Source organism: Bombyx mori, chromosome 6, assembly GCF_030269925.1.
Source record: "Bombyx mori chromosome 6, ASM3026992v2".
NCBI lineage: Eukaryota > Metazoa > Arthropoda > Insecta > Lepidoptera > Bombycidae > Bombyx > Bombyx mori.
In genome coordinates, this window is record NC_085112.1 from 2,355,709 (window position 1) to 2,367,490 (window position 11,782).

The window sequence follows — 11,782 nt, forward strand, 5'->3', positions numbered from 1 at the left end:
CAGTTGGAAAAATAGAACTACTACTACTGTCAAATTTTGAGGTTATTTATAGCGTCATTTGGGCTGTTGTTGTAAATTGTTGTTCATAGTGCGTAAATATCGTCTACTTTTCTGAGAGAGTAGCTGTAAACGGAAGGCACAATGCCATCTATAGATGTAATGCTACCACCGGGGCAGTCGTTAGAGATCCCGGAAGATCCGCCTCCACCACCCCCTCCAGTCATTGGCATTATTTATCCACCACCTGAAGTCAGAAGTATCCTTTTAACAATAATAAACAGGTAGTATTTAGATATAAATTACGATTTTAATGCATTTTAATCCGAAATCAAAATATCCTAAATACTTTTCTGATATCAAATTGACGGCACTGAAACATCCGCTGTCCACCGGAATCAGGTCTTTCGAGTTTGGATTAATTCGTTGATTCATGGTTAAAAAACATAATCGGCGTAACCAAGAAAACAACGATTCGCATAAAGGATACAAATACATAATTAAACTGTCACATAGTTTGATTTTTGTAAGTATGATCATGATCTGTTTTGCCATGCATATTTGGTTTGGTAAGATTATTAAATTATTTCCTAGCACAAGGAAGTTAATAATGTGATAATAAAAAAAAGGATGGAAATTTTAACAAATTCTCGTTTGTTGGTTATTAACATTTTGGAAAAACAACTCTGTGTGTATTTTTTGATAACACTAAGCATGATAGCTACTAAATAAATTATTAAGGAAATTTGATTGAAATACAAAGAAATTCATTTTGAAATAGATAAAGGATTAATATCTTGTAGACTTGATTGTTCATGATAATAGGCAATCTCCACAATAAGTAGAAAATTAATAACTGAATTCACTTTTAATTAGCCCATTCTGTCAATATTTTTGTTAATTGAAAGCCCAATTGTTTGAAAATGATTTTGTGACTTCTTGTAAGTCCGCATGGGTAGGTACCACCACCCTGCCTATTTCTGCCATAAAGCAGTAATGCGTTTCGGTTTAAAGGGTGGGGCAGCCGTTGTAACTTATATCAAGGTGGGTGGCGCATTTAAGCTGTAGATGTCTATGGGCTCCAGTAACCACTTAACATCAGGTGGACTGTAAGCTTGTCCACCCATCAAAGCAATAAAAAAAAACATTTCTGAAAGTATGGAGTATTTTAATTGTGATTTCAATAGGCTCTGATAACTGCTTTACCCCTGGCGGACTGTGAGATTGTTCCTCAAGTAAGGATACTTAAAACCTTAAAATCAGGTTTCACTTAAAATATATTGACGCTTGAAAGGCAAATGTGACTAAGCGACAATGCATGAACTTTACAGTAGACTAATTTAAAGTTGAAATTAATTTAAAATATACATAAGAAATACCTGAAAAAAATTCTATTATAACGAATCTAGCTGTAGGGTTGAAATGATTTTAATAGACCTAGAAATATATATTTTTTGCGCATCGAATATGGTTATTGCCTATCACTTCTGTACAAAGCAGTTATTGTCGCTTAGTCATGTTTGCCTTTCAAGCGTTGATATGTTTATGAAAGAAAATTTTAGTTCCTCACTATATTTTATGGTTAATATCGTTTTCTGTTTATGTTTAAATAGTTCATTATTACTCTTTCATGCTCGGTATGCTATAAATATTCTTTATTCCCAGTTCTTTATTTTAGTCAGAAAGATATTCAAAATTAAATTAGCTCAAAGTTTTATTTCAGAATTTTCAAAAATATTTCTTTAACCCAGCTAAATAGATATTGTTGATAAAACTGCCAGCTTTGTGGCTCGTAATGGTCCTGAATTTGAAGCTAGGATCAGACAGAATGAGCTGGGCAATCCAAAGTTCAACTTCCTTAATTCAGGGGATCCCTACCATGCTTACTATCAGCATAAAGTCAGAGAGATCAAAGAGGGAAAAGGTAAGTTTTCAAATTCTATTCATTTAAATTAGTATAAAATTTAATTAAAATATTAACATAACAATGTGACAGAAAGAAGGCTATTGTCAAATTTGTGGGTTCAGGACAACTTGTTGATATTATTATGTGGGCCAGCATAGCAACTGTTGATTATATACATATGTGATGAATATGACCTGTTTGCTTATGGAACATTTCACTTTAATTGTTTTACACTAGAAAAACAAATCATGTCTCAGCTTTGATTAAAAGAAAGAATTGTTCTTCTAACATAAAATTTGCACAGCTTGGTCAACTTACATTTGATAGAAAGATTAAAATCTAGTCTGCTTATGTCACTGATAGTCGTATTTTTTTAGTTCCCGAACCAACTGCACCACCAACTATGCCATCAGGACAGCAACGAATGGGTCTCGCTCCAGCCACAGCGGCCCGCCAGCAGGAGCTCCTCAAGGCAGCTGCTCCTGCAGAACTGCCTCCGCCGCGCGACCCACCACCAGATTTCGAATTTATCGCTGATCCACCGTCTATATCGGCTCTGGAGCTCGACATAGTGAAATTAACCGCGCAATTTGTCGCCAGAAACGGTCGTCAGTTCTTAACGGATTTAATGAAGAAAGAGGAGCGTAATCATCAGTTTGATTTTCTTCGTCCCCAGCATTCACTGTTCCAATACTTCACGCGTCTGCTTGAGCAGTACACGAAGGTGTTGCTGCCGCCAAAAGAACTAGTATCAAAGCTGAATGCTGAGATACGCAGCGGGATATTAGAACAAGCTCGCAGTCGCGCTGCCTGGCACGCGCACCAAGCCAAGCGCAAGGCCGCTGACGAGGCCAAAATTGAGAAAGAGAGGCTCGCGTATGCCTCCATAGACTGGCACGATTTTGTCGTTGTTGAAACTGTAGATTACCCCGCAGGGGAACCCGGAGACTTCCCTCCTCCGACCACTCCACTAGAAGTCGGAGCCCGCGTCCTCGCCCAAGAGAGGGGTGAAGATATAATACGGAACCAGAATGACGACGATGATACTGAGATGCAAATTGAATCCGAATCGGAATCGGAGTCTGATGAGGAACTTGCGGAAATGGAGGATCGAACTCAGTCCCATCGGCCGGACGATAACCGCGTGCAAGACATGGAAGAGGAAAGCTCGACTTCGGAGGTAATATTTTTAATGATTTTACAATTTAAGCTGAACCAGTATCAACAAACTGATTTCAAAGCTAGCATTTAAAAAATCCTTCAATGCTATATATACAGTTCAGAGCCGTTTGATGCAGTGGTAAGTGACATGGTCACTACACAACAGGGTCGCGGGTTCGAATCCCGCCAAGGGAAGATATTTGTATGATAAATATAAAATGTTTTTTCCAGGGTTATGGATGTATATTAAATATATGTATGTGTATAATAAAAATCTTACATTTATTTCCGTTATCTGGTACCTGTAACACAAGTTCTTTACGAACTTAGCACAGAACCAGTTAACGTGGTGTGATTGTTAGTAAATATTTATTTATTATAAAAAAAAAGCTGTTCTGATAATATCATAGCTAATATTCATGTAAATTATTTTTCAGTCCGAGACGGAGCAAGACGCCCCGCGCGCGGACGAGGCGCCCCTCCCGCCGCGCCCCGACCGCGTCGTCGTCAAGAAGTACAACCCCAAGGAGGCGAAGCCCCGCGCCGCCGCCGGGGACGAGTGGCTCGTGTCGCCCATCACCGGCGAGAAGATCCCCGCCAGCAAGGTGGCCGAGCACGTGCGCATCGGGCTGCTGGACCCGCGCTGGCTGGAGCAGCGGGACCGCGCCGCCGCCGAGCGCACCGACCGGGACGAGGCGCTCGCCCCCGGGGCCGCCATCGAGGCTTCGCTTAAACAGGTATGCCCACATCCAAACTTTTTTGATAAATTTTTTTATTGCTTAAATGGGTGGACGAGCTCACAGCCCACCTGGTGTTAAGTGGTTACTAGAGCCCATAGACATCTACAATGTAAATGCGCCACGCACCTTGAGATATAAGTTCTAAGGTCTCAGTATAGTTACAACGGCTGCCCCGCCCTTCAAACCGAAACGCATTACTGCTTCACGGCTGAAATAGGCAGGGAGGTGGTACCTACCCGTGCGGACTCACAAGAGGTCCTACCACCAGTAACTATTTGCTATGTGTATGTGCATTACTATAATTCTCATGTTGTATTTGTTATTTTAGCTGTTCTACACACACTCATCACTTTTAATTATTATTCTCATAATCCTCTCGCAGGTCTGCTGGAAGAGATTTCTTAAAAAAATAAGCAGTGCCTTTGTACATAATTTTCCTATTACTCGGTACTATGCCTTCTTTTTTGTGTGTACGTAAATAAATAAATAAGTTTATATAATAATATCAAATTTTAAATAAAAAACTGAATTCAACAAAATACAACGAGAGAGAAACGTCTGAAGTCAATAAATGTGCAACTATTGAGGATAATTCCAAAACTACTGATCAAATCTTCATAAAATTTAAATGGCACCATGCTTTCAAATAAACAAATCATCAAAATCAATTCACAAGAGAAAAAAACCTCAGGAAACAAAAAAATGTCGAATTGCAAACCTCCTTATTTTGTAAGTCTGTTAAGAAAATAATAAACATTTGTTGTAGTTGGCGGAGCGTCGTACTGACATCTTCGGTGTAGGGGACGAGGAAACGACCATCGGTAAGAAGATCGGCGAGGAGGAGAAGAAGCGCGACGAGCGCGTGACGTGGGACGGGCACACCTCCAGCGTGGAGGCCGCCACCCGCGCCGCCAGGGCGCACATCACGCTCGAGGACCAGATCCAGCAGATACACAAGGTGAGCCGCGCCGCCTCCCTTCCACCAGGCCAACGACAAGGACAATGCCACCTCCAAAAGAGCTCCGCATATTCCTTTTTATACATTTTTCCCCCTACCTATGCTGATAGCCTTGAGAGGCTTTTTCTTCTAGATACACCATTTGGTCCACTACAAAATGTTTCTTTATTAATTTCGTTTTTTTTTTTTCATAGAACAAAATAGTTTGAAATTTTCAAATTTTAAACGCATGTGTAGAAAAATATGTGTCGAGTCTCCTAGTACATAAACCGGGGCCGAAAACAATGCGAATAAATCCAGCCACAAAATTTAAAATAATATACAAATATTTTAGTGTTGCACTCGATTTTAGTGACTTTTTTTTCTATATACTGAGTCTTAAGCGGCTATATCAGCTTCGCCCTAACATGTAAGTGAGCTCACGGGGCTCAAACCGGGAGTGTTGCTAACACTGACCCTAGCAAGAGCAGTGCTTCGCAGAATCTACCACCGGATCGGAAACGCGACCCACTGAGAAGATCCGGCGAGAAACTCAGTAGGCTGTGTCTGAGGGTTAAATTAGCGACCCGCCCGTGCTTCGCTTCGGGAACTATAACTTATTATTGATCTTATTGAATTTTCTATCTTCATCTTTCATAATATCGCGCACTCGATTGTGAATAGTCATAACTATTCAAATATTGATCCACCTACCATTCATTACAACCATGATTAACATGCATGTTATTCTGCAGTGTAAGCTATATTATTGTAAGCTTCATCAAAATTCATTGAGCACTTTTTGCGTGAAAGAGTAACAATTAAGATGTAGTGGGAAATTATTTTCCTTCGGGAAAACTCTGATCTTTATCGGAATACGATGACACCCGAACAGTCAATGAATGATTATATTAAATGAGTAACATTTTCATATCCAATAGTATGGAACTTTATTATTTAGTGTCAAAATGAATAATGTCATTGCACTGAGAGAGCACGATAAATACGAACTTTTCCGAAAAATTACGAAGTACTTTTCTGAATATGTCTATACATTCTTACACACTTTCACATTTATAATATTAAGTAGGATGAATCAAAAAAGGGTATTATTATGATATATAAAAAAATCATTGGATTCATTGAACATTGGCTTCAACCCTGATTCCTTCAATGCAGGAAAGGGCTTGCATTTTTTTGCTTACCTAATCGTCGGTACCCTAAAGGGCTATTCTAACTACTCACGGACCGGTAGGTGAGCTCCCTGGGCTCATCCTGAGAGAATTTACTAAAACTAGCCCTAGCAAGCACAGTGCTTCGCAGAATCTACCATCGGGTCGGAATCACGGCCCAATGAGAAGACCCGGTGAAAGAAACTCAGTTACTTGTGTTTGTGGCAGCGTATTCCCAAAAGGACAAGCACTAACACATTTCCCCACCCCCACTGTGCCAGAAAAAAGTTTTCATAAACTATCGTAAATGCCTTAAACAAATAAAATATCAATCAAACTGCTGGGAAACCCGATCGCGAATAACATTGCACAGCGCGTAATAAAAATCTCGTCAATAAAATATAAAACATTAAAACAGAAAAACAATAAAAATGTTTCACGTGTATTGTATTTCTCTTATGTTGAACAACATTGTAATACATAATGGGTATTGTGGCATTGAATCTAATGTTATATTTCGTTTTGCAAACTGTAAATATTGTGGTTTGCACGAAATCACTGCGCACAGGCAGAGATGCTTTAGAAGATGAGTACCCGTACGTTGTGACGGTCGAGTTAAAACTCACGAATACTACGACGAACGCTCTGCTGTGCTCGGGGTGCGTGCTGACCCCGACCTGGACCCTGACCACCGCGCGCTGCGTCTCCAAAACCGAAGACTTGCTAATCCAGGATCCGAAGATGTCATGGGTGGTGTACTATGGACTCACGCAGAAACCTTCCCAGGACACCGCCATCGCGATCCTTTCCGGAATAGTCCACCCCAGATATGCCGCGTCACCGAGAATGCTTCACAACGACATCGGCCTTCTGCGCACCGATCCCATCACCCTTAAACAGTTCGCCAAATTGAGCGCCGTTGACATGTTCTCTATGAACGGTTACGAAGTTGAGCTAATAGGCTTCAAGTCGACCAATGATACCAGTGGAAAATTGAAGAGAACTCTACAGATTTCATCGGTTGTGGTGAAGACTTGTGAAGGCACCGTTACTTATCCGGGGATGTGTTTGGCTCGGTCCTGCTCGTTGACCGACGCTTGTCACCAGGAAACTGGAGGTATAGCCATCCACAGCACCGGGGTCATAGCACTCCTGGCCAGTGGACGCAAGAGGGACTGCTTGGAGAACAATGAGAGACAGCAGGCCTATCAAATTGAGACAATGACTTCAATTGTGCCATATATAGATTGGATTCATACTCATATCAAGAGCTAATAGTAGCTAGTGTAAGATTGGTGTCAGAAGCTTCAGTGAACGGATGAAATTTGTATTGTTTTCTCAATAAAAGTGTTTGTTTATGAGCTTTATTTGTATTTAGCTTTTAAAAGCAATTAAAAATGCTCAGTTAACTTGATGATTACCCGCCTTTAGTTAAGCCTGCTCACTAAAGTATTGATATTTTACACTGACTAACTTTGTACGCTTCGGGCTTGTGTTGGATCAATGTTTTATCTTCTCGTTATTTTACTTGCTTAGCTTATACTGTTGTGTATGCACAAATGAAAGATTCCAAAGCAGACTGGTTTATTTTTGCATCTACCCGCCATTTTATAATGCGATTTAATATCTATACATAACACTTGTAATAAAGGGAGGTGGCGGAATTCATGGAATTCATTTGGTGAACTATATCTGATGTTTATAGGTTCCGTGAAGCTGTTGACCTGGAGTTGGCCATTAGTTTGTTCAAATAATTGTTCCATGCTCTCTGCGACATACGCCTTAGTAACTTCTTACTGCATTTCCAAATAGTAAGGAAATTGTATAATGGTAAACATGACGTAATAGCTTAGGTTATTTGAAGATACACTTTTTTAACGAGCATAATAAGAAATACTATTGCAACATTCTCTTCGAAACTCGTTTAAGATACTCATTACGATTGATTACAATTCAGGTTAAAGGTCTACTCCCCGACGAGGAGAAAGAGAAAATAGGTCCGAAGCCAGTGACCGGGGCAGCCCAGAGCCGGGCGGGGCGTCCCCCCGCGCCCCCCTCTGCCCCCCGCGCTGCTCCGCCTCCCCCGCCCCCGGCACCGCCTGTGCTGCTGCAGCCGATGTCCTCGCTAATGGTCCTGCCCCCCATGGCGCCCCGACCTCCGCTCATACCGGCTCCAGTGGGTACGTATACTCGAACACTGCACACATTCCGTACAACATGGCGCTAAGATCGCGTGCCTGATTTACTGGTGCCGGACAATGTACATGTAGTCTTAGGGAGTTAAGCTACAGATTAGAGGAAGAGTTGATGGAATGATAGAGTAAAGTGACATCTGAATGTGATCGCTGTGAGGGGATCATATGGTCAAAGTGTTCTGTGCAGGGGACCGACCCATCGTGGGTCGGTGAGTATCGGCTTCGGTCTGTGCACCCACGGTGTGTTGGACCCCACCTAACGCCAGTTGAGCTGTAGATTCGCGTGCCAGTAATGCATGCAACTATCCAAATATTGTGTGTGCTTCTTGCATAACACATCCGCTCAGTACATTTTGTACCAATAATGTGATTGCATCGCCTTAGGTGCAGTACCACCGCCGGCGTTCAACTTCGGAGCGGTAGTCCCTCCGGGCACAGTGGCGGAGCCCGAGGACGAGGGCCCGGCCGCTAAGAGAGCCCGCACCGAGGACGCGCTGGAGCCCGAGGGCGCCTGGCTCGCGCGCCACCCCGGCGCAGTCCCCCTGCAGGTGGGCTACCAGTAACACTACAATGATTGCTCTTACGCTAACAAACATTACAACTACAAACAAATAGAAAATCGGTCCAGTGTTTTTTTATTTTTTTTTATTGCTCAGAGGGGTGGACGAGCTTACAGCCGACCTGATGTTAAGTGGTTACTGAAGCCCATATACATCTACAACGTAAATGCGCCACCCACCTTGAGATATAAGTTCTAAGGTCTAAGTATAGTTACAACGGCTGCCCCACCCTTCAAACCGAAACGCATTACTGCTTCACGGCAGAAATAGGCACGGTGGTGGTACCCACCCGCGCGTATTATTAATATACCCCCAATATTAATATGTAGACAGAAGTGCTCTAATTTAATACGGTTTTATTAGCTTCATACGTATGTTAGTAAGTAACGGAATCTTTGAACATGATTTTGACCCCCTTCAAAACGTCAGATTGATTCGAAATTTGGCATACTTATTAAGGACCGATTAAAATTCAATATTTTAAACAATTAGACTCGTTATCCTTACTAGGATAATCAGGAATAGCGATTTTTTGTTTTCCTGAGACCCTGAGTGTCTGCGTCAAAACCAAGATGGGAAACCACCAGGCCCGCTGATTACCTATTTCTCGGATAAGTTACCGACTGTATCAGATGAAAGTTTTGAAATATTGAAAAAAAAAATTAATAAATTAAAATTCAACTAAAAAAATAGAAAATAAATTTTAATTAAAAATAGTCTAAGAAAAAATTATATTATTGTAAAAAAATCGTGGGGCGCACTGTATCAATAGTTATAAATATTTTATGAACAGATATGAGTAGAAGGGCTATTTTGATAATATACTGAAAAGCACCCGTACCTCCTACGAGGTCTCCGCGCTTAGGAGGCGCGCGGGGTAGGTACGTGGGACTGGTCCGCGACTGCGAGACTGCGGGCCCAAGGATGTTTTCAGGGCCCTAGAGTGGTGGTACCTACCCGTGCGGACTCACAAGACGTCCTACCACCAGGAATGCATTATGTTAATTGTATGATATTGTACCCTAATGCCCTTGTCCCTTGTGTCGGCAGGTGTCGTTGCCGGCGGCGCCTGAGCGCGCGGAGTGGCGGCTGGACGGGCGCGCGGTGCCGCTGACGCTGCCGCTGTCGGCCGCCGTCGCCGAGCTCAAGGCCATGCTGCAGCGCGCCACCAACATGCCCACCGCCAAGCAGAAGCTGCACTACGAGGTATCCCGACACGCTCAAATACTCGCATAGCTCACCGTAACAAATGATTAGCCATATTTTTTCCCCGGTTTTGACAGACCATATTAGCGTCAGGCGAATAGGTGAGCTCATGGGGCTCAAATCTGACGTTGTTGCTAACACGAACCCTAGCAAGAGCTGTGCTTCGCAGAATCTTCCATCAGATAATATATAAGTATTGTTCCAGGGTCTGTTCTTCAAGGATACTAACAGCTTGGCGTACTACAACGTGCCCCCGGGTGCCGTCATACAGCTACAGATCAAGGAACGAGGCGGTAGAAAGAAATAATACAAAAAAATACTATAAAAGTTAATGATAAGGGACTGCGAAACACGTTGGAAGAATTAATACAGAATTTACATCAGAATATTGACATTCAGTCAATAGGTTGTTACGTTAGTCGTGATAAAAAGATTCATTGAAATTATCTAATGGTGGGAAAATTAAATATTTACCAAATAATATTGTAATTATTTATTGTTGGTAACCCTGACCTATCACACCCCTAATCCAAGACCTCTTATTCCCAATAAGAATATATGTGAACTCTTGAAGTATCTTGAGGATCGCCAGCTGATCAATGACCGACAATACGGTTTAAGTCACGGTGTCTCAGCTTTTTTTTTCTTACATGGTTCGACGAACTCACAGCCCATCTGGGTTAAGTGGTTACTGGAGCCCATAGATATCTACAACGTAAATGCGTCATCCTCAACACCTCAACACGTATGCACCAGACGTCATCAATTAGGCCACGACGACTATTATGTAAATGTCTATAGACTCCGTAACCACTTAACACCAGGGCTGTGAGCTCGTCCATCCATTTAAGCCATAAAAAAAGCATGCCATCAATAGATAGCATATCATTAATATACAGGATGAAAAGCGTGGGGAAGAGTACCGAACCTTGTGGAACGCTAGCATTAATGGCCACGGTATCGGAGCAGCAACCGTCTTAAGTTTGTGATGTTCTCCCCATCCAAAAAGCTAGCGATCCACTTGCTGTCTCTCGGGGATTCCGTGAGATGGTAACATCGACAGAAGTGCCCTATGCCAGGCCCTGTCGAATGCCTTCACGATATTCAGACTTACAGCAAGACCCTCGCCCTAGCTCTCGAAGGTTTCAGCCCACTTGTGAGTAAGGTATACAAGAAGATCGCCAGCTGGTGGATTACTGGTGATAGGACCTCTTGTGAGTCCGCACGGGTAGGTACCACCACCCTGCCTATTTCTGCCGTGAAGCAGTAATGCGTTTCGGTTTGAAGGGTGGGGTAGTCGTTGTAACTATACTGAGAACTTAGAACTTATATCTCAAGGTGGGTGGGCGCATTTACGTTGTGGATGTCTATGGGCTCCAGTAACCACTTAACACCAGGTGGGCTGTGAGCTCGTCCATCCACTAAGCAATAAAAAAATAATTGTTACAGATGATACCATCATCTCGTTTTTACCATCGCACCGCCCACCACCGGAGTAGAGTTCATCCATACTACCTGGAGCCACTACATTCATCCACAGTGCGTTCCAAGAGGTCTTTTTGCCACGTACCATTTGGCTATGGAATGAGCTCCCCTCCACGGTGTTTTCTCAGCGCTATGACATGTCCTTCAAACGAGGCTTGTGGAGTGTTCTTAACGGTAGGTAGCGGCTTGGCTTGGCCCTGGCATTACTGACGTCCACGAGAGACGGTAACCACTCACCATCAAGTGTAACGTATGCTAGTCTGCTTGCAAGGGCAATAAAAAGAACTCGCACCAAATGGATGATTGTACCGTAACTAGACCGCGCCAGTATCAAAACAACATATATAAAAATAGAAAAATTTGGACGCAGTAGGTAGGCCCTGTTTACACGCTGGCTTGATGTTAATGGGACAATTAACTTAA

At 42.5% G+C, this 11,782-nt stretch overlaps 2 protein-coding genes across 5 annotated transcripts; both read left to right on the forward strand.

The window, feature by feature from the left end:
* On the forward strand, window positions 1-10,355 carry LOC101738204 (splicing factor 3A subunit 1). 4 transcript variants are annotated; one of them, XM_062668954.1, is made up of 10 exons: window positions 77-281; window positions 400-523; window positions 1,721-1,921; window positions 2,281-3,083; window positions 3,502-3,801; window positions 4,571-4,762; window positions 7,871-8,093; window positions 8,493-8,656; window positions 9,719-9,874; window positions 10,080-10,355. In XM_062668954.1, exons 4-10 carry the CDS (start codon window positions 2,307-2,309, stop codon window positions 10,179-10,181), a joined length of 1,914 nt encoding a protein of 637 aa, XP_062524938.1. In that variant the 5' UTR covers window positions 77-281; window positions 400-523; window positions 1,721-1,921; window positions 2,281-2,306; the 3' UTR covers window positions 10,182-10,355. The 4 variants fall into 4 exon arrangements, with proteins under 4 accessions (XP_004925258.2, XP_062524938.1, XP_021203059.2 ...); XM_004925201.4 differs by lacking the exon at window positions 400-523 and having other exon boundaries at window positions 1-256; window positions 1,757-1,921; XM_021347384.3 differs by having other exon boundaries at window positions 77-523.
* LOC105841499 (transmembrane protease serine 3-like) lies at window positions 4,769-7,896 on the forward strand. Its single transcript, XM_012689653.4, has one exon. The coding sequence runs from the start codon at window positions 6,397-6,399 to the stop codon at window positions 7,186-7,188; it is 792 nt and encodes a 263-aa protein (XP_012545107.2). The 5' UTR covers window positions 4,769-6,396; the 3' UTR covers window positions 7,189-7,896.
* Window positions 10,356-11,782: the final 1,427 nt, after the last annotated feature.

What these genes read in the sequence shown, in the direction of transcription:
- LOC101738204 (XM_004925201.4), top strand. Translation starts at nt 142, where the DNA reads ATGCCATCTATAGATGTAATGCTACCACCGGGGCAGTCGTTAGAGATC. An exon ending in AGATCCAGCAGATACACAAG is followed by an intron (nt 4,763 to 7,870) that starts GTGAGCCGCGCC and finishes ATTACAATTCAG; the next exon opens with GTTAAAGGTCTACTCCCCGA. An exon ending in AGCAGAAGCTGCACTACGAG is followed by an intron (nt 9,875 to 10,079) that starts GTATCCCGACAC and finishes GTATTGTTCCAG; the next exon opens with GGTCTGTTCTTCAAGGATAC.
- LOC105841499 (XM_012689653.4), top strand. Translation starts at nt 6,397, where the DNA reads ATGGGTATTGTGGCATTGAATCTAATGTTATATTTCGTTTTGCAAACT.